Source organism: Capsella rubella, unplaced genomic scaffold (assembly GCF_000375325.1).
Source record: "Capsella rubella cultivar Monte Gargano unplaced genomic scaffold, Caprub1_0 scaffold_4, whole genome shotgun sequence".
NCBI lineage: Eukaryota > Viridiplantae > Streptophyta > Magnoliopsida > Brassicales > Brassicaceae > Capsella > Capsella rubella.
The window spans coordinates 5,413,549-5,435,814 of NW_006238920.1; the positions used below are offsets into that span (position 1 = coordinate 5,413,549).

The 22,266-nt window shown below is 34.4% G+C and overlaps 3 protein-coding genes across 6 annotated transcripts; all 3 read right to left on the bottom strand.

Moving 5' to 3' along the window:
* Window positions 1–2,389: 2,389 nt before the first annotated feature.
* Window positions 2,390–5,710, bottom strand: LOC17889331 (hydroxymethylglutaryl-CoA lyase, mitochondrial). Of its 2 annotated transcripts, none has more exons than XM_023784069.1 (9): window positions 5,571–5,710; window positions 5,076–5,259; window positions 4,781–4,991; window positions 4,415–4,594; window positions 3,817–3,897; window positions 3,565–3,728; window positions 3,296–3,432; window positions 2,876–2,991; window positions 2,390–2,797 (listed from the first exon to the last, which is right to left on the bottom strand). In XM_023784069.1, the coding sequence occupies exons 2-9, from the start codon at window positions 5,237–5,239 to the stop codon at window positions 2,546–2,548; spliced, it is 1,305 nt and encodes a 434-aa protein (XP_023639837.1). In that variant the 5' UTR covers window positions 5,240–5,259; window positions 5,571–5,710; the 3' UTR covers window positions 2,390–2,545. The 2 variants fall into 2 exon arrangements, with proteins under 2 accessions (XP_023639837.1, XP_006294144.1); XM_006294082.2 differs by having other exon boundaries at window positions 5,076–5,367.
* A 1,218-nt stretch (window positions 5,711–6,928) lies between these two features.
* Window positions 6,929–9,653, bottom strand: LOC17888818 (protein-lysine N-methyltransferase EFM3). 3 transcript variants are annotated; one of them, XM_023784070.1, is made up of 9 exons: window positions 9,537–9,653; window positions 9,327–9,430; window positions 9,140–9,207; window positions 8,424–8,543; window positions 8,036–8,109; window positions 7,893–7,950; window positions 7,711–7,812; window positions 7,345–7,456; window positions 6,929–7,266 (listed from the first exon to the last, which is right to left on the bottom strand). In XM_023784070.1, the coding sequence occupies exons 2-9, from the start codon at window positions 9,413–9,415 to the stop codon at window positions 7,146–7,148; spliced, it is 744 nt and encodes a 247-aa protein (XP_023639838.1). In that variant the 5' UTR covers window positions 9,416–9,430; window positions 9,537–9,653; the 3' UTR covers window positions 6,929–7,145. The 3 variants fall into 3 exon arrangements, with proteins under 3 accessions (XP_023639838.1, XP_023639839.1, XP_023639840.1); XM_023784071.1 differs by having other exon boundaries at window positions 9,327–9,415; window positions 9,537–9,651; XM_023784072.1 differs by lacking the exon at window positions 9,537–9,653 and having other exon boundaries at window positions 9,296–9,414.
* Window positions 9,654–11,704: 2,051 nt separating this feature from the next.
* On the bottom strand, window positions 11,705–13,229 carry LOC17889143 (1-aminocyclopropane-1-carboxylate oxidase homolog 12). The gene is made up of 2 exons (XM_006294405.2): window positions 12,612–13,229; window positions 11,705–12,525 (listed from the first exon to the last, which is right to left on the bottom strand). The coding sequence occupies exons 1-2, from the start codon at window positions 13,139–13,141 to the stop codon at window positions 11,952–11,954; spliced, it is 1,104 nt and encodes a 367-aa protein (XP_006294467.1). The 5' UTR covers window positions 13,142–13,229; the 3' UTR covers window positions 11,705–11,951.
* Between the last annotated feature and the right edge of the window lie 9,037 nt (window positions 13,230–22,266).

Genomic DNA, 22,266 nt, shown 5'->3' on the forward strand with positions numbered 1-22,266 from the left:
TATATATATATATATAATGGGAGAGTTTTCTCTCCCTCTAAAGCAATCTACGTCAGCATTTTTTCTAATTATTGTGTCAAGCCCAACAAATAATCTGAACCCATATTTTTTGTGTATCATTTTATTGTCTTTTGGCGTGTTAGTTTGTAATTTAATCTCCAACACTTTTATATCCAAATTGAGTTTATTTTCTATGACATCAAAATGAACACCTTGTTTAGCCCAATATATTATAAACCCAAATAAGTTAATAGGTTTAGGTTTTCTCTCACTTACGTTCTTTCTTCTACGGATTTATGTCATTTCCACTTCAGCTTATCAAAATTCAGAAACTCAGGCCCTTTCTGATTTAATAATCGCTCATGCGATTCTTTCTTTTCAAATCTCCACGCCTAAGGTACTTAAATGCGTAATTTAATTCTAACATATATTAACAAATTCTAAACTCCTTTCCTTTGCTTCTTATCCCCAACTAAGTTTCGATGATTTTACATTTATTTTGATAATATAGGCGTTACTGTTCAGTCTGAAAAGGTTTAGCATATCCTCCCTGCAACTTCCTCACTTCCTAACATTCATTTAGTGCATAATACGTTAATCATAATTAATAAAACTTAAAAATAAAGAAAAAAGAAATTTACATAATGTTAACATAGAATTTCTTTTCATGGTAATAAATAAATAATTAAAATAAAAATATGTGAAATAAATTAAATTAAAAATAGTAAAACCAATACTATGAGAATTTTATTAGTAATAATAGTATGATTCAAACTCTAAACAACAGCAAACTTTAAAATAATCATACTTTGGAATTTTAAATGTTCTAATGTGTTTTAAAATTTAAGTAAATTTTAAATACATGGTAAAATAATACAAATTGTTTTTAATTTTAATTTTAGAATTTTAAAGAGGAAAAATAAATTTAAAGTGAAACATAAGTTCTAAAAAAATATTACATATTTTTATTAATTATGAAATTTTAACTAAAAACAAAAGATTGCTAAACTAATTTAAAATACTCTAAGACAAAAATATTTGAAAGGTCAAACTTTATGCCGTGAAATTCTATTTAAAAATATAAAATTATAAAAAAAAAATTATTATCCATATTCTAAAATAATTAATAATTAATTATCACATTATTCATGAGTTTTACTATGAAATATATATAAAAAGTCATATATAAGTCGCAAAGTGATATGTAATTTCTGTAGCATACCTCAAAAAAAAAGTTTACTTATTCTCAAGTAGAACTATAACTTTCTAACATAATGAAAAAAAAGAAAAACAAGTTTGATATCCCATCATTTGAATCAAATGCTTTTAACCCAAAATGGACTATTATTAAGGAAGAAATTGTTATGATATGTCTTAAACCCATTCATGATTTGGTCGAGAGTTCTCTTTTACCACATTGCACTTTTTCCGATGGATAAAGCAAGTTCGCTAAACCTACTCTAGCGAAAAGATATTATATATGTATCTTTACACTTAACGATGTATATGAGGCTCGGTAAATTCGTGTTATATATAGAACGGTGTTATATTTGTATCAACATCTAATCGTAAATGGTCGTCGATGCCATTTACTCTTCTCGCAAATCTTTTCAAGTAATCTTTGTTACCATGTAATAATATTAAATCATTTATTTGTCAAGAAAACACTATCGCCAACAATATATATGTTGTATATCGCTTAAAATTTTAGTTTAGTGTTTAATTATATAGCGTTTATCTTTTAAAATTTGAATGGTTATAGTTATGCTCAGATTAATATTGATAAAAGAGATTTTAAATTAATATCTCGCGCAACGCACGGGTACCCAATCTAGTGACTAAAAAATAGCATATTATTTTCACACTTATTTACACACTACATATTTCGCTTCACATCACATATTTCACATCAATAGCTACACACCACATATTTCACATCACTATTTCACTTCATGCTTTTATTTATTTCACATCAATCATTCACGTTATTTCATACTTTATTCATGCATCAAGGCTTGACTAGGGTTTCTAAGTTTCAATATAAATACTCTAGCTAATGTATTCTAAGTTGTTGGTTGATTTTTATTAATAAAACATATATGCTTTCTCTCTTTCAAGTCTTTGTTTCTCCTTTCTCTTGATCCATTGATACTAGAGAAAAGCCGAAAACTGTTAGATATGGTTGTTGATCTCGTGATCAATTGATACTCGGGGTTTCAAGCGTAATTACTGCTGCATTAGTTGCTATCAGAGACAAGGGTCCTAATCATGCCTCTTAAGAAGAGTCTTCAAACCTAGCTCGATGAACACAACGATTAATTTCGGAAGATAATGATTGAGATGAGTTTTCGCGACATTATGCATATAACGTATCGTAGAACATTGCAAAGATACAAGAATAAAACCATTTGTGCCTTTCAATTGCATCGTTTATACCAATGAACCATTCATACATCATCTTACATAAAATTTATACCCACATTCATAAAGTCTCTCGTATAGTCGTATTCATAAGACTTCCGATATGTGAATCCTCTAATAAAACTCATATCTTGGAAGCATCAGCTGTAATCTGACGGTTGAGTGCAACAGCAGCCTTTGAACCGTTGGGACGGCCGAGATGCTTGCTGATGAAATCTCCAGCTGCAATTAGCTTTCCCAAGTCGACATTGGTTTGGACGCCTAAACCATTCAACATGTAAACCACATCTTCTGTGGCTACATTTCCAGAAGCTCCTTTTGCATATGGACAGCCGCCTAGTCCAGCAATTGATGAGTCTACTATGCTTATTCCCATCTGCTTTGCACCAACAAATGTTGAAGCATAAATGAAATTGTATAAACCGATATGTTATTCTATTAAAGCTTGACTTACTTGGAGAGACATCAATATGTTTGCAAGAGCTTGTCCATAGGTGTCGTGGAAATGAACAGCAAGCTTGTCCGCTGGCACAACTGCCATCACGGCTTCGAGCATGGGAACCACAGAACCTGATTTATTCAATTCACCAAATAGAGGGACTTGATTAATGAGAGAGTTTAACTCTCAACCAAGAGCTAGCACCCAAACCAAGACATCCACACCCAAAATAATCTGTCAAGGCATTTCTCATTAACCTAGCCCTCACTAACTACTCTCTAACCAACTGGCAACAGCTTTAATCGGATGGATGCATTCCTAGGCTAGGTAGCTAATATTTGAGCCATCCAATGCTTATCATTGTTATATGTATGCATATACTCACGCACTAGCGTAACTGAATAAACTATGCAAGATTTTTTGTAAAGAAATTACCAGGAGTACCGATCCCGATTGTGTCACCTAGAGAAATCTCAAAGCAGCCCATGTCGTGGAGTTCTTTCACAACATAAGCTACTTTCGAGGGTGGAACGGCTCCCTCCACTGGACACCCCACAACGCAAGATACATACCTTCAACATTGGGAAATAATCATGGACTTTATTTAGAACCAACAGTTTCTGTTATAAGTGTTATACTAGGGTCGAAAATTGGAAATCAGTTCCACCAATAACAAGAATCAAGAGAAATTAGGAGAAACGAACCCACGGACGGGAATCCCATGCTCCTTTGCAGCAGTGGTAACAGCACGATATCTCAAAAGACTGTCTTCGATGGTACAATTAATATTTGACAAGGAGAATGACTCAGAAGCTGATGCAAAGATTGCAACTTCCTTAGCACCTGCAGATACAGCCGCTTCAAAGCCCTAAAAATAAACAAGCACTCCACGTTGGTGTTCAAAGGTAAGAAACAAATAATTGTTTCAAGAGTCTTAGGAGAATATTGGTACATACTTTCAGATTTGGTGTCAGAACCGGCAATCGAGCCCCATCTAAAGTATTTACAGCATCCATTACATCCTTTGCATCTGCAAGCTACAATGCGAAATAGTACAAATTTATGTTCAGTTAAATTAGTTTCACTTAAGCATCCACTACAAGTATTTCTACATGGAAAATGGTTTTCTCTATTGTGTTGCCTATCAGAAGCAATTTGAACTATAGATTGTAACCAAAAAAAAATCCAAGAAATGGTATGCTTGTTTCTCTGTTCAATGTAAGAACAAGCGACCATATGAACAAGAATGGATTTGTTTTCGAGTTGGCAGCTAGTACTCAGTTAAACTTATTCCATGATGCGTGAGAGATTTCAAAATACACTCCTAGTGAGATGCCCAACAATACAAACTGAAAAACTATATTGCTGCATCTTATACACCTATTTGTACAGCTAAACTACAAAGGAAACATCCATTTCTATCATAAAGTTGTAGAATTGTGTACCTACAGCAAAAGTAAGTTATTTCTTTAAAGTGGTCGCTTTATATGCTTAATTACGGGAGACACCAAATGAAAGTTCAGGAAAAATAAAATTCACAAACACCAGCAGTACCTGGGGAACCCATTTTGGTGATACAAAACTTGTAGCCTCGACAACGGACAATCCAGCAGAAACTAATCTCTGAATTAGTTCCACCTTTATACATGTGGGTACTATATTTTTCTCATTTTGCAGGCCATCCCTTGGACCAACTTCTACAATCTTCACAAACTTTGGTATACCTTTAGAGATCTGAATTTCAAACAGAAAAAAAAAAAAAAAAAAAAAAAAAAAAAAAAAAAACAGAATAAGATTAGAGAAAAAGGTTACTGTATTGGGAAATGAAAACAAGATGAATCATTTTAGAGACATACATTTTTAAAAATATTCTACATAGAAGGGAAATGAAAAACTATATTCATCCATCAAGCAAATTACCTTATGATTTATATGTGGAGTGCTATTTTCATTGCTCAATGTACTATACTTATGCTCCTTAAAACTTCTGGATTCCCTTAAAATTCCAGAAACTGTAGAAGTCCTTCCCGAAACTGAAATATTCCGAATCAGATGTAGTTCGCCTTCAGATAATTTCCGAGTATGCCTTCTCCACGGAAAAGACTCTTTACCAAAACTTCTATCATCATCACTGTAAGTCAACAAATATTTCAAGACTATAAGAAACAACAAAAATTGACACAAACTAAAGATGCCATAGATAAAGCCAACTTACATGCAACTATTTGAGGTACTGCAATCTCTTCCATCAATCCAACGATGTCCCATGCCGAAATCATCCCGAGGCCGACAAGCACCGGAAGAAAACCTCTGAATCCTATCAATTGTACTCATACTTGGCAACTTGTCAAATCCAAGCGGCTCCTCCAAACTCGACATGGTGGTGAGGAAATGTAAGACTGGAATAGAAGGATGATGCAAATGAGTTTTGTTTGTTAAACTCTTGCACCACATAGAATGGGCTCGTCTCACCCCATTCCATTGCATTTTTTTTTTCAGCAACAGTTCTGGAGAAAATTGTCAGGTCCATTGCTCAAAACATTTGTTCAAATACTCCAAAACCAAATCCCAAACTCGATTCTCTAATTCTTATCCAAAATTTGTAAAAATCTACGACAAATGTTCTCCGATTTGACGAAAATCATACCGTAAAAACTCGTAATCGTTCGTGATCGGTACAATCGAAGAAAAAGGAGAGGACGAGACTTACCGTGAAAGAGGTGGGATCAGTTTCTCCGGCGATGAGATTTGTTTTCCGGTGACGTAAAGGAGACGGAGGTTGAAGAAGAAGAGACGCGTCAAGTTTATCTCCTCTAATTTTTCTGGTTGGTCCGTCCTCTTTGGAGTTGGGGAGATGTGTGACTAAACATTTAATTTAGTCCTCAATAAATACATAATTAATTAATACATGTTTTTTTCGTTCTTTACTGATTGGACCAGAAATTTCAAATAAGTGTATTAAATTATTATTATATGGTGGAAATTGTTTTTGGAATTTTGATCATATTAAGTAAGTGCATTTTAAACGAGTGGAGTGTGTGACTGTGTGAGATACATACAGTATCGTTGAATTAATAGGCAATTTTCATAAATATTTGAGTTCTTTTTTTCAACCATCAATTTGTCTTCGAGAAAAACTTATCATTATTAATTTTATTTTCTTATTTTTCAAAAATACTACAAAATTAAAACTAAAATTTTAAATTTCGGAACTAAAGTCTTAAACAATAAAACATACCCCTAAAAACTATATTGTAATTTTAACATAGTGGCCGATTGGTTGGGTACTTTAAAGGCTTTAAAAATATTTAAACTCTTTAAAGCAATTATTTTGTCAATCAAACTTTTTGGTTTTTATTTTTTTTTAAAGCATTGAAAGTCACTTTACTTTTTGCCTTCTTTGCTATCTTAATTTTTTAGAAGCGTCAAAAACCAGGTTTTAAAATCTAAACAGTCCTTACCAATCGTAGCCATAGTCACCTAAACCTAAAATTTTAAATTTTACATATTTGAAAACAAATTTTTGAAAGAAAAAAATTATAGAATCATATCAATACTTGTATTTTTTTAATATATAAAAAACTTGAAAGTGTGGTTGTAACTTATTAATTAATTGTGGAGTTCTCTTAAGCTTTTCCGCAAACCTGGATCTCATAGTGGTCTTAATGAATTTCTCTTAATTAAATAATATAAATTTAGTGGATGTTTAAGTAAATAAGATGATGTTTTACATGATATCGGACTATTTATTTAAACACATACAAAACAAAAATATCTAGTTTACTTATTTTCACCTACTTGAATGACATTTTCAAATAAAATAAGACTAAACAAATAATGCGGGAGCTTTTGAAATCTTGAGTTGCTTTTTGGAATTTCTACCAATAAGTGATTTATGAGTCCTAAAAGAGTTCATTTTTTAATCTTTGAATATTATGCTTTGGCTAACACACTTCTATGTTCAATAAGCACTTTTAATGATTATTTTTATACAATTAAAAGTCACTTAAGGATAAAGGTGATGATCCAATGATGTTGAAATGGATAAGATAATATACAAAATGCACATTGAAAACTGATAAGTAGGTGAAATTAAGAAATTGGACATGGCAACTATCATGAAGGAAATATGTTAGTTGCAACAGTTTCTCAGCTAACAACTGTGGTTATACTTCAAAGCAACCACAATGTATGCATCTAAAGAACATAAAATAACAATGGTACAAAATTTTCAAGCATTAAGGGAAAAATAAATTACTCCCAACAACCCAATTCCTTTCTTCTTCTATTGAAGAGTAATCTCATATATGACCCCTTCCAAGTTTGCTACGGTACACCGAGTCCCGGAAACTTCATTCATCAGCATCCCGTGCCGAGCGCCTTCCCTCAAGATTGCAGAATCCATCCTGAAACAATGTTTTTAAATCATATGAAAATCGCAGCCATAAGAGGAAAATGTAAATGTTTATGGCTGACAAACTTACTGTTTAGCCCGTGATACGTATGCTAGTATGAACTTGCAGTTTCCGCGTCCCCTGATACGCAGAAGCTGCTCAACACTGTCAAATAGCAATGGCACACTTGATTGCTGAAAGCTTACGTAACGTCAAGGCTTTTCATTATGGAGTAAATCAGAGGGTCCTATGGTTAAACTGATCTGAACTAACCCAAATCTGAACCTAACAGAAGATAAACCACTAAAACCTTATGTTCTTTGTTGATTCTTCAAACTAAAGATGTATTTTTATAAGCATCCCAATCCAGACCAATACCAGAACGTCATCAACAACATTACAATCAACCACTGTACTATGTGGATGAAAAAAAATTGTTAGCGAACATAAGGATATAGATATCAGCTCCGAGGATAAGATCAAAGCCATCATTGTGTTTCTGTAAAATTTCACCTAGATGATCACTATTTCCCCATTCTAGCTTTGCAGCCTCTAGTTCTGTACATAGAAATGTCAAAAAGAACCCAATTGTAATATAACGATGAGAATCAATAGCTTAATTTGTTTTATTTTCTAACCAGCTGAGGGGTTAGGACCGCACGAATGTCCATGCAGCTCGATGTTTTTCTTCAGTATCTGAAAAGTTAAAAAAAAAAAAAAACTGATTAAACTTCTACAAATGATGAATTTTGAGAGAAACTCTTCAGCAACGCAACCTTGCCTTGAGCACTTCATCGTTATGGTCAGTAAAAATAACTTTACGGCAAAATTTGCTACAGAGAACACCAGTTATACCTGAGTTATAAAAGATGAAGATCAGAAACTAAACATGAACATTCTGCATATTAAGGAACTAGTCTCTCTATTATGTCCTCAAAGACCAAAGAAAGAGCACACCTTTAGGAATTTATATATGTGAATGCGAATAACGGTGAATTCAGGTAACTACTAACTACATACAGCATATCTAACACCGAGTGATGATGTTGACAATATAGATGAAGGCATGTGCAAAGGTGGTAAATCACCACTCAGTACTAGGATAAACAAGATGCATTAGTGTGTTACAATCAAAATAGAAAATGAGAGAGGTCATAAAAAGCACAAACCAACACCAGATCCCAGCTCCAAAATTGAACATCCTTGGAGAATCTCAGCATTTCCCGAGAGATAACCATTCATAAGCATCGCACCAGGCCAAACCAGCTGCCCTGTTAAATCAAAATCAGCTGTCCCACAAACATTTTAGACATTTTGTTATGTAAGAACCATACAGCTTTACGATATACACTACAAGGATAGAGATGGAAAAATCTCTGAACTCTCATTGCTCATTAATTCATTGGCAAAAGAAGTACAAAGAATACAAGAGTCTAGAATACAGAACAGTAAGTCTAGATTGACTAATGAGGTAAGTGATTTACGAAAATTCCAAGAACATTCAAAAAATCTGTTCAAACAATACACTAATCAAAAATGATTGTTTGAATGAATTCACAAAAAAAAATCAGTCTTTGTTAATCAGATCATAACTCAAACCTTACAGCAATCATATCAAAAATTTAATTTAAGAGTACAGATACTTTGAGTTTGATACAATACAACGATAGTGGAGAATTCAAAGAATAAACCATCTTCGAATACAGATCAGTGACTTGAGGTTGACTAATAAATCAACTTTGTCAAGATTTGAAGAGCATATAAACAACAAAAGTTCAGCTCTGATCATAACACAAACCTCACAACAACCAAATCAAATATTATACCAATAAAGTTTCCTCCTTTATCATCTAAGAAAGCAAAAAATACAATGCAAGAAACTCACTTGAAGCTGATTGAAGACAGTAGAGCTCAAGAACATGTGACCCAAATGTAAACTTCGTCAACTGGTAACTGCATCCGACAAAGACAAAACAAACCTGTCTTAACAAACCACAAACACAAACTTAACCAAAGGCTATAAAAACCAAATTAAACAAACATTTGTATTCTTGTTTCTGTAACATAATTACTCATCGTTAATGAAGAATGACTCCAAGCAGACTATTTCTTCTTCCTCTTCTTTATTTGCTTGTTTGTGCTTCTCTGTTTCGCTGCCCATCTTTGATTGCAGAAACTAAATCAGAATATACAAATCAGATTCGAAGTAAACTATGCAGAGAGTTGAAGGAAACGTGTCAGGTAAGGGAATCGAGAAAGCAAAGTATTGATTGATAGGTTACTTTGTCAGAGAGGTGCGGCAACAATGGCGTCTGATGACCTCGACTGACTACAGCTTCGTGCGGCGGTTCCGGGAAAAAGTGATTGGAGAGTTAGAGAGCAGACCAAACCGTTTTTTTTTTTTGGTTTATCTGATTTTAACCGGTTTGATAACCCCTAAGGCAAACAAAACATCATCTTTTGTGTTTCATTATTGATAACAGACAATATTAGGGTAGGAAAAAAAGAAAAAAGAAAAAAAACCCAGACAACATTAGAGAAAAAGCCTAAAAACTACTGGTCTATTTTTTTCTGGGGAATTTCAAAAATACATATTTTCAATATAAAATAAAATTTAAAATAACTGCCATATCATTTAAATATTATAAGTATATTTATGAATACTTATAATAATGCAAAATAATATATGTAAGTATATAAGTTAGGATAATTTAATATAACTATTTTGAAATTAATACATATTATTTTGTGTTCTTCATCCTCCTTGTCGAGGGTTATAAGTATATAAGTTTCATATTTTTTCAAATATGTTCGTGGGATCAATTGGTTAAGTTCCTTGCTAAATATGTTTGAGGTCTTGGGTTTGAAGTCGTATAAGAGATGCTGCCATATCATCACACACGCGGAGGCTGAGTCAGCATCCATTAGTGTTGACTTATCTTCGTTAACGTGGACTCTAAATTTGGCTCGATTTGAAATGTTCAGGTGTGAAATTTGAATTTTATTAAAGTACATGTAGAAATTGACACTGCTCATTTGTACAGATAGAAATTGACACTGCTCGGTTAGGTACATGTATGAAATGGCCCTTTTCCCCAAACAAAAAGTCAACTTTTGTGTTTCATTATTGATAACAGACAATATTAGGGTAGGGAAAAAAACAGACAATATTACGGGAAAAAGCCTAAAAATACTGGTCTATTTTTTCGGGGAAATTTCAAAAATATCTCTTTTAATATAAAATAAAATTAAAAATCATTGCCATATCATTTAAATATTAATAACTAATTCAGATGAAAGGGCTAAAATTAAATTTTTTTATTTTTGTTTTGAGATGGTATGTATGAAAATAACAACAAATTATTGGTTGAAAATTGAATCACAAAAGGGTAGCTTAACATACACATATACACTAGAATCGGACCCGCGCTACAGCGCGGAAGAAAGTTATCGAGCTATTATCGCGGAAGAAAGTTATCGGGCTATTATTAATATGTTTTAATTTACTAAGTGATACAAATGTATTTTAAGATATGTTTTCTTTACAAATATATTATTTTTATATTATGAATTTGCTATTTTCATAACTAATTTTTTAATTAGTTTGTATTTAATATTATCCAAAAACAGTAGCGAGTATGGTTAGTGCATGAAGCTGTGTTAAATAAATGGAGTTGATTATGGTAAATCATATATGTCTGTAATGAATATATGTTTTGAATGACCAATCTGTAACGGGTAGTATTCGTAAAAATATTATTGATTACTTGCTTTACTATATAATTCTGAGTTTAACAAAATAACATGTGAATTACTGTGATTTATATAGTTTGATACTTAATATAGTTTATCAGTCAAACTTATTCGTATTATAAATTTGATTTAATCAATATTTGAATAGTATATTTTGTTAATAAAACTTTGTATGTACCATTGCTAAAATTTGATTTAAATATGTTTTTTTCACCAATACATTTAACCAACCCGTTTTAGATATCCAATCTTTATTTTAATAAGATTTTAAGTTTATAATAATATTTTATTTATCAATTGAGTAATATATTTCCGTTTTGAAAAATTCAAATTGCAACATATTCAAAATAAAAAGATGAATTTTTATTCTATATTTATATGATATATTTTTGTATAATAAATTAAAATAAGATCAAATAAAGGTGAAAGGAGGATAAACTATAAAAATATTAGGAAATCCGCTGAGAAAATCCAAATTAGATCCAAACCCAGTTAAATATCCGATTTCGAAGTATCCAATTGTTTAATTTCAGTTTAATTTTTAATTTTGACCTGACCCATCAACCCATGTAAAATTGCATTTCTCTAGTAAAAGGGAATTTATACACACACTATTTATTTCTTTCATTAATATGTACATACACACACTTTTACATGGGTTGATGGGGATTTATAAACACACACATACATAGACACATACATAGACACACACACTATTTATTTCTTATTTTTGGTAAATTTATGCACACATACATAGACACACACACATACTCACTATTTATTTCTGATTTATGGTACATTTATACATACATAGACACACACACAGTATATATTTCTTAGACCCATTGGTCTTGATTCTTATTATTGCAGATCCAGAAATAGTGTAAACTGATCCAAAGAAAGACGTAAAAAACAGTTTTTTAATTTATTATTATTATTATTATTCATATCCTGAAATTTGAGAGAAGCGATGTTCCATCGAGACCTTTCTGAAAGAATCCTTTTGAGTACTCTGTTATGGTCGTGTCTCTGTACTTTGGAGGGTTTTCTTCAGACACAAGCTCTTTCATCGGTCCATAAACCCTGGAATTTGGACGTATACTTGAACTGAAAAAGCTAGCTACTGAAACCCTTGGTCCTTTCCTATTTGCAAGAACTCTATGCTCCACACTTACAAACTTATCGTTCGTTATCAGCTGCAAGAAATCTCCGATGTTGATGACAAGAGCTCCGGGAAGAGGAGAGACATCAACCCAAGAATCTTGATGAAGAATTTGAAGACCACCGATGTTGTCTTGAAGAAGAACCGTGAGGAAGGAGTTATCTGAATGTTTGCTTATCCCTAAAGTTAGGTCAGGTTGTGGACAAGGTGGGTAATAGTGACAGAGCATAAGCAATGTCTTCACGCAATCCATGCACTTAAGGGTCTCAGATTTCAAACCTAATGCTTCTGAGAGAAGCTCAAAGAGCAAACCACCTAAACTCAGTACATGCTTTGAGTATTCAAACATAGCATCCCTGAGTCAATAAACAACCTTAGATATATCAATTACTTACGATACATGAGTACATAAGGGTTAAGTTAAGTTTGTTCTAATACTTACCTGCAAGTATCAGGGAGCTCCTCAGGAGTTGGAGGATCTGGAGCCATGTAACAAGTAATAGAATCTCTCCAGTTAACAGACGAAGAAGAACTGTATAGATCGAAATTACTATTGTAAACAAACTTGTTCTTGATAGCATCACGTGAGAAGTATAATTTCTTGACCTCAGGATCATCCTCGTGAAACCTACGAACTGCATCTTTCATCTCTTCAAGAACGTTTAAAGGAACACCATGATTCACCACTTGGAAGAATCCCCAATTCTGTGCTGCGTTTCTGACTTGTTCCACGACAGCTTCTCTTGATGTTGTATCCACATGAACGCTTGCAAAGTCGATGATAGGGATCTCTAGGTCTGAAACAGAGACAGAGGAATTCTTGTCGGGTAAGATATCTTGAGTAGGGTGGTGGAAGATACGAGGCACTTGGGTTATTTTAGCGTCTACGATCCCTTTGACACCTTCTTGTGTCTCATCAAAAGCTTTGCGCTCGGCATAACGATCAAACTCAGTTGAGTTTTTGGTCACCATGGTACTCTTCTCAAGGTTTCTGCTATGTGAAAGAAATATCTAAAATGAAGATAAAGAAGATAAGGTTGAGAATGAACTTGTAGAGTTTGTCTTTTCAATGTATAGGACCAATTAATTAGTGTCCATATTTTTCTTCTTTGTGGACTTTCTGACCGTGTGTTACATCTGTTGTAGTTGAACTTTGTGGATTGTACAACTGCTGACTTAATTGGCATACTGATTCACCACTTGTTGTGGTCCAAGTTTTCTTAAATAATGCAAAATAATAAGGAAACCCATCTTCTCTTCACGTGCTCTCCCAATTAATGCATGATATGCATGTAGCCAGGTAATACATACTAGGATAGAAAATATTTAGAAAACAAAAGTTACATTTTATTATACAGTCTTTACCATTGTTATTCAAAGAGCCTTGACGAGTGAGTCGACAAAAATGCATTGTGATCGACATTATATTCTCATTGTGATCGACATTATATTCTCTCGATAAGATTACACACTTTTTAAATTAACGTAATGTTGTAAGGGGATGCAATGAATATTGGTGATGAGAATATCGAAAGTTCTTTTGGATTGTGGGGTTCCAAGTAGGGTGTGTTGATGTTTTTGATGGGAAGTACATAAAATAAGTTTTCGAATCAAGGTGAAGAAGAGTGCAAAAGAAAAGATTTCTCAAAGAAGAGTGAGTTACCATTTTTAAAAATTTTCTTTGGAATTGGACTGCTTAAAGACAAGTAAAGATTAAGCATGGGATAATGTGTTAGAGCATCTCCACGAGTAGAGGTACCTATTTTGATTTTTTTTGTAATATAATAGTAATATTTTTAAGGGAGATTTTCATAGATACCATCATTTTAGGTTTTTGGGACAAATATACCACATAAGCTAACAATTTCCATTCCTAACATTTATTATTAAACATGTGGACCAAAATATCATTACCTCTAACTATTAGGAGATAAAGGCATATCTTTATATTATTAAGTTTATATTCACAATATGATAATGATTTATTATGTGATAAGGTTTATCACATGTCTTATGTTCTTTGTATAAATACCCAAGTTGGGATATCAATAAAACCAAGTCAGTTCAATACCTTCTTCTACATGGTATCAGAGCAAAATTAATCATAAACCTAGTTTTCATCATAAAATTTTGATTTTGTGTTATCTTGCGTGCCAAGTTAACTATGTCTACGGGAAGTGAACAAGAGTCTAGCTCTTCTGGAGCTATTGTTTCTCCTCCCTCGTCCACGGTGGTTTCACCATACAACTTGTCGAGTTCCGACAATCCGAGTACTGTTATCACCTCTGTTTTGTTGAATGGAGAGAACTACAATGAATGGGCTAAAGAGATGTTGAATGCTCTACAAGCCAAACGTAAGACTGGTTTCATCAATGGAACGATCACAGAGCCATCCAATACTGATCCTGATTTTGAGAATTGGAAAACAGTAAACTCCATGATTGTTGGTTGGCTTCGAGCCTCCATCGAACCAAAGGTTAAGTCAACTGTTACGTTTATTTCTAATTCTCATCTTCTCTGGGAAGAACTGAAACAACGTTTCTCTGTGAGCAACAATGTTCGAATTCATCAAATCAAATCTCAACTCGCCTCGTGTCGACAAAACGGGCAAAAAGTTATCGATTATTTTGGCCGGTTGTCGAAACTTTGGGATGAATTGAAGAATTATCAAGCCACTGCAGTTTTTCCTCATGGTTCAATCATGACTGCAATTGTTCAAGAAAGAGATAATGAAAAAGTTCATCAATTTTTCATGGGTCTTGATGACTCACGGTTTAGAGGAATTAGTCAGACTATTCTCAATATGGATCCTCTTCCAAAGATAGGTTTCGCTTACTCTAAAGTCATTAGAGAAGAACAGCGGATCGGGTCTTCACGTCTTCAAGAGGAGAGGCACGAAGCTGTTGGTTTTGTCACCCGACAAGTCTCGTCTGGGACTGAACCGTCATCTCGAGCTCGTGCTGAATCTTCCATCATCAAAACACGTCCGGTTGAGTGTTCTCATTGTGGTCGCTTGGGTCATGAGAAGAAAGACTGCTGGCCCATTGTTGGCTTTCCCGATTGGTGGCACGAACGTAATGGGGGGAGGTCGCGGTTCTAGTCGAGGTCGTGGCGGACGCGGAGCTGGCTCTGGTCGTGGTCGAGGTCAGGTCTCTACAGCACATGCAACAAGTTCAAATCCCTCCGTTTCGTTCCCGGAGTTTACACAAGAACAACTTCAAGTACTTTCTCAATTAATTCAAGAAAAAACAACCAGTGGTTCGTCTGATAAATTGTCTGGTAAGATGAAATTTGGCGATGTTATTCTTGACACAGGGGCTTCTCATCATATGAATGGTCGTCTATCTCTTCTTATTAATGTTGTCTCCATTCCACCTTGTTCGGTTGGTTTTGCGGATGGAAGCAAAACATTTGCTTTGAGTATGGGAGAGTTCCCTCTTTCGGACCGAGTTGCACTCACAAACGTTCTTTTTGTGCCAACCTTGACTTGCACTTTGATTTCAGTTTCTAAAATTGTCAAACAAACAAAGTGTCTTGCTACGTTCACTGATACAATTTGTGTTTTACAGGACCGTTTTTCGAGGACTTTGATTGGAAGAGGTGAAGAGCGTGATGGGGTGTATTATTTAACGGATGTGGCGACTGCAAAGATTCACACAGTTAACGTCTCTTCTGATCAAACTTTGTGGCATCAACGGTTGGGCCATCCTAGTTTTTCGGCAATTTCGGCTTTACCTATGGTTTCTGGTTCTGAATTATCTGTTAGCTCTCGTTCTTGTGACATTTGTTTTAGTGCAAAGCAAACTAGAGAAGTTTTTCCTAGTAGTACTAATAAAACTACAGAATGTTTTTCATTAATCCATTGTGACGTTTGGGGGCCTTATCGTGCTCCTTCTTCTTGTGGAGCTGTTTATTTCTTGACTATTGTTGATGACTTCTCAAGATCTGTCTGGACGTACTTAATGCTCGAGAAATCCGAAGTTCAGACTGTTCTTACAAATTTTCTTGCCTATACTGAAAATAATTTGGCAAGTTCGTTAAGGTGGTTCGTAGTGATAATGGAACAGAGTTCATGTGTCTCTCTTCTCTCTTTCATCAACGTGGAATTATTCATCAAACGTCTTGTATCGACACGCCTCAACAAAACGGCCGCGTTGAACGAAAACATAGACATATTCTCAATGTAGCACGAGCCTTGTTATTCCAAGCCAGACTACCAATAAAAGGGAGAAGCTGTCTTAACCGCTTCTTATTTGATAAATCGTACACCATATTCTATTCATCATAACCGGTCTCCGTATGAAATTCTTCATGGTTGTAAACCGGTTTATGCACAGTTGCGTGTCTTTGGGTCAGCATGTTATGTTCATCGTGTTACACGTGACAAGGACAAGTTTGGTGAACGAAGTCGCTTGTGTGTTTTTGTGGGTTACCCGTTTAGCCAAAAAGGTTGCGATATTGAAAGAGTTCAATTTCTAGTCTCTCGAGATATTATATTTCGTGAAGATGTATTCCCGTTTGCAAGCTCTCATGATATTCCATCGCAAGTTTCACCTCCACCCGCTGTACATGATGATGATTGGTGTGAACGTCTGTCCGTCAGGGGGAGTTCTGATGTTGTTGTTCCTCCACCTGTTCCTCCATTGTCACATGATACATCTATTATTTCATCAGTTCCGAATACCAATCAACAAGATTCTCCGGATAATTCAAACATTTCGGATAGTGTTTCTCCATCTACTCCAGTTCTTGAGGTTGTTTCTCCTCCTACAGATTCTCCGACAAGACCATCGTTGCAGGCTACTCCATCGGCTTCGCCTATCATACCTCCAGTTTTTGATGAACTTACTCCTCCTCGTCAAGGAAAATGCCCAGTCAAGCAGTCCGTTCGTCTCAAAGATTATATATTGTACAATATCACGACAAGCATCGTCACCCCTCACGCTCCTTTGTCCTCCGATTCTCAGTCCTCGTCTCCGGTCCAAGGTAATTCACTGTATCCCTTGACTAATTTTATTTCTGATTCCAAGTTTTCTCCAAGTCATCGAGTGTTTTTGGCTGCGATAACAAATGGTTTTGAGCCCACAAATTTCAAAGATGTGGTTCGCATTAAGGTTTGGAATGATGCAATGCATAAAGAAGTTGATGCACTCGAAGTTCAACACACTTGGGATATTGTTGATTTGCCACCGGGCAAGACCGCTATTGGGAGTCAATGGGTTTATAAAACAAAGTATAATGCTGACGGGTCTCTTGAACGTTACAAAGCTCGTCTTGTTGTTTGTGGTAATAAACATGTTGAGGGGGAGAATTTTAATGAAACGTTTGCACCAGTTGTTAAGATGACTACGGTGCGTACACTTTTGCGTCTTGTTGCGGCTAAACAATGGAAGGTTTATCAAATGGATGTCAACAATGCATTTCTTCATGGCGATCTTGAAGAGGAAGTTTATATGAAGCTTCCTCTGTGTTTTCATCGTTCTCATCCTACCAAGGTTTGTCGTCTTCGGAAGTCTTTATATGGTCTTAAGCAAGGTCCTCGTTGGTTGTTCAAGAAGCTTTCCGATGCTTTGTTGCGGTTTGGTTTTGTACAAGCCTATGATGATTACTCTTTATTTTCCTACACCAAGGAAAATATTGAGATACGAGTATTGATATATGTTGATGATCTCCTTATATGTGGTCATGACAGTCATATGCTACAGAAATTTAAAGAGTATTTAGGGAAGTGTTTCTCTATGAAGGATTTAGGAAAGTTGAAATATTTCCTCGGCATTGAGGTTTCTCGTGGGTTGGATGGTATCTTTTTGTCTCAACGTAAGTATGCGTTGAATATTATTGCTGATAGTGGTCATCTAGGTTGTCGTCCAACTCAAACTCCACTTGAAGAGAATCATCATCTTGCGTCTAATGATGGCCCTCTATTGCCGGATCCTACACCTTATCGCCGTTTGGTTGGCCGGTTGTTGTATCTTCTATATACTCGCCCCGAATTGAGTTACTCGGTGCATGTCTTATCTCAGTTCATGCAAAAACCTCGTGAAGCACATTGGCATGCTGCTCTTCGTGTTGTTACTTACTTAAAGAATTCACCGGGTCAAGGTATTTTGCTTAAATCCGATTCTGATTTGTCTCTTACGGTGTATTGTGACGCGGACAAGTCTTCTTGTCCTCTCACTCGTTGTTCTTTAAGTGCGTTTGTTGTTCTTCTTGGTGACTCACCCATTGCTTGGAAGACCAAGAAGCAAGATACATACAATTTCTCATTCTTCCACTGAAGCCGAGTATCGTGCTATGTCTGTTGCTCTCCGTGAGATCAAATGGTTAAGAAAGTTGTTAAAAGAATTAGGTGTTGAACAAGTTGTGCCTACTCGATTGTTTTGTGACAGTAAAGCTGCCATACACATTGCTGCGAATCCAGTCTTCCATGAGCGTACTAAGCATATCGAAAATGATTGTCATGCTGTTCGAAATGCTGTTCGTGATAAGTTGATAACTACGGAGCATGTTAAGTCTGGTGAACAACTAGCGGATATCATGACTACGGCATTGGGTCGTCCACAGTTTGCCTACATTATGTCCAAGTTGGGTGTTTACGATGCTCACACTCCAACGTGAGGGGGAGTATTAGGAGATAAAGGCATATCTTTATATTATTAAGTTTTATATTCACAATATGATAAGGATTTATTATGTGATAAGGTTTATTACATGTCTTATGTTCTTTGTATAAATACTCAAGTTGGGATATCAATCAAACCAAGTCAGTTCAATACCTTCTTCTACACTAACCTTCGTTGTTTCGTCGTCGAACCAAAATACAGACTTTTCATCTCTCGTCATATCCTTTCTTTCTCCTCTTTCCTTCACCACCACTGTCTCGTTTGAGCTCCGATTTCTCCGTCACAATCGAAGACAGCAAACTATATGCAGAAACCCTACCTTCTCAACAATTGTCTCTTCTTTGCCCACCGCCGTTTCACCTCTGTGTCGCTATCCAAGTCTGGAACCTCGATCGATGATGATGTTGAACTCATCTCTCGTTGATGAATCTATTGTTGGAATGAGAAGAGAGTCTCAAAATCTCCAAGCAATTATTGTAAGTCGAAAGTGATAGTTTGATACAAATTCATTGTTTGGACTTTGGAGAAGAGCAGAGAAGAAATTCATAGAAAATTCGGTATGTTGATTAGTAACTGAATACTTAACAAATTTGGTGATCTCTAGAGTGGATTTTCTCTGGTTTTATTTGATTGATTATGATTAATTCTGGAATTTAAATGTACAAATTGGTTGAGAGGAACTTAAACATTGACTGGACTAATTATGCATTATTGAAAGATGGCTCACAAAGATGGCTTACTATGACTACTTGTTTTGCTTTTTAATTAATTATGTACGTAGTTGTTCATATCATACAATTTCTTACATAAACGTTGATTGAATTAGGATTGTCAAAAATTCAGGAACGTTGTTGAAAATTTACGAAAAGATATGCATATTTTATGATGACTTTCTTGACACGATCTGTGTTTTTTTTGTTGTGCAGGACATGAGAAATTCTTTCCTTACAGACATCAAACCCCCTAAGCTCCATTTCAACATTGGAGAGCTCAAATGAGCCAAGATCAAAAACTAATTATAGGAGATAGATAGTCTATTTATCATTTAGGAACGACTTCTTGATATTTAGGAAAAACTCCTTGACATTCAGGAAGGAGTACATGACATTCATTCGTAGGCATTATGATGTTTATTAAACCTTTTGAGACTGTTCTGTACTTGTATTTTTTTTGCAATATTCAAGTATCACAAGTTCCTTTTAGACAAGAAAACAATTGTTGAGGTAACTATGATCGAGTTTGCTACATGTTCTCTTTAATTTTAAGGACTTCTTGAAATTTCAGAAAACCTTTCAATGCAACTTATGAAGGATTCCTTATTGTTTATGTCGACCTTTATAAAAGATTGGAATTTGTGATACATTGGTAAAAAAAGGATCTGTGCACACAAATGAAATCATTATCTCTTAGTAATGGAGTAATAAATGACACATTAATGCAAACAAAAAAAAGATTAAAAACCACATTTATATAATTCAGGAAGGATTTTACGAACTTCAGGAATGATTTCACGAACTTCGGGAAGAATTTCACGAACTTTAGGAATGATTCCACAAAATTCATGATAGTCTTCACAAAACGTCTGAACTTGAATATCTTTCGCATATACACTGGTAAAGAATCTCATGTCTTCCTCTTCATCTTTAAGAAGAGTCCACAACTAAGTTTTAGCATTGAATAAACAATCTAGTTTGAAAACTTCAATCCAGCATTGAATAATTCTTAGCTTTTTCCAAACATTTTTTTCCATAAATCATTGCCTCAAGGCATATACTGCATCTTTGTACAAAGGCCAGCAACAATAGTATTTTAAGTTGAAACTTTAAAAGAAATCGCTGCAAACGTTTCTGAAAAATTGTCACATATTCAACATGAAGCTTTAAAGGAAGTGATAATGGTCACAAACCTCCAGCAACAACGTCTTCCTTACAAACGCTAAATAAAAGCAGTCTCAAGAGGTTCATTAATCATGTCTTTGAAGCTCTACTGTGGTTGAGTTTTATCCAAGGAAACTCATCACTGTCCCATCTCCTTAGTGGTAATGCAACATAAAAATTAAACCAAGGATTAGAAAAAGTGAGTCAAACTAGTGTTGCACTATAAATCATGAATAGCCAATTAAATTGAATCATCTGTAATTATGGAACTCAAAGCAAAGAACAAGCATGTCATATAGGTCTATGTAAAGACGAATCTAAAAGTTGAAACCAAGATCCAACAATAGAAAAATCATATGCATTCACAAAAACGTTTGAAAGAGTTCAAGGACACAAGAGAACAATGTATGGTCACCATCTTTTTCTATAAGCTTCCAAATCATAGATCTGATTAATGAACAATTCGGTTGAGATGCGATTAGAATTGAGATCGAATCGTTTCAATTCAGAAAACGATGATGCTAGAGGAAGACATAGGAAGATGATGGTGAGGATTGACAATACCAAAGGAAGATGGAGACGATGATGCTGGAAAAAGGAGATCTTAGAGTCAATATGAAAGTGACGATGTGAAAGGAAGAGGGAGACGGCGGACAAGACGAAGACGACGGACACGACGGAGAAGACAAAGATGACGGACACGGCGGAGAAGACGGACACGACAAAGATGACGGAGACGACGAAGATGGTGTCGTAGCTAAGTGAAACCGCTAGATCTCGCCGGAAACAATATCGGAGTATGACAATGGAGATGGGACGATCAATCTACACTACAAGAAAATATGGTATAATCCTACCAATTTTCCTACGAAATATATGGTAGGATAAATTTCCTACGACTTATTTACAATTCTTTTACGAAAAGTTATTATCGTAGGAAATTGGAAACAAATTTTCTACAAATATTTTTCGTAAGAAAATCATATGAAATTTCCTACCAAATTCCTATAAAACATAGAGTTCTAGGAATATTCGTAGGAAAGTGGAAAAAAGATTGATAAGAAAACACGTGGTAAATATTTAGTAGGAAAATTTCCTTCCAATTTCCTATGAATGCAAAGTCGTAAGATTTTTGAAGGAATGTTTCCTACCAGTTCCTTACACAAATGTTTTATAATATTGTTTTAAAACACTTTAATAATAAAATGTAAAATTTGGTATGATAAAAAGTATAATAAAAGTGATATAGTAAAATTATGTTAATGCTTATGATAACTTTACTTTTACAATAATTTACATAGGATAAATTTATTTTTACAATATTTACATAAGATAAGTTGACATTTTTAAAAAATATCCTATGCAAAATATTGTAGTTTAATTTTTTTTTTATAAAGTTCAATTTTTTGTAACATTTAAATTTTATTTATTGTTATCTTTATCCAAAATTATGTAATATAATTTTTAAACAACAAATATACATATTTGCTATTCCATTTATTTAAACTTGGTGTTTGATCAAGCACACACCAATAAAATATATATTGTTTACAAAAAAAAAAAAAAAAAAATATATATATATATATATATATATATA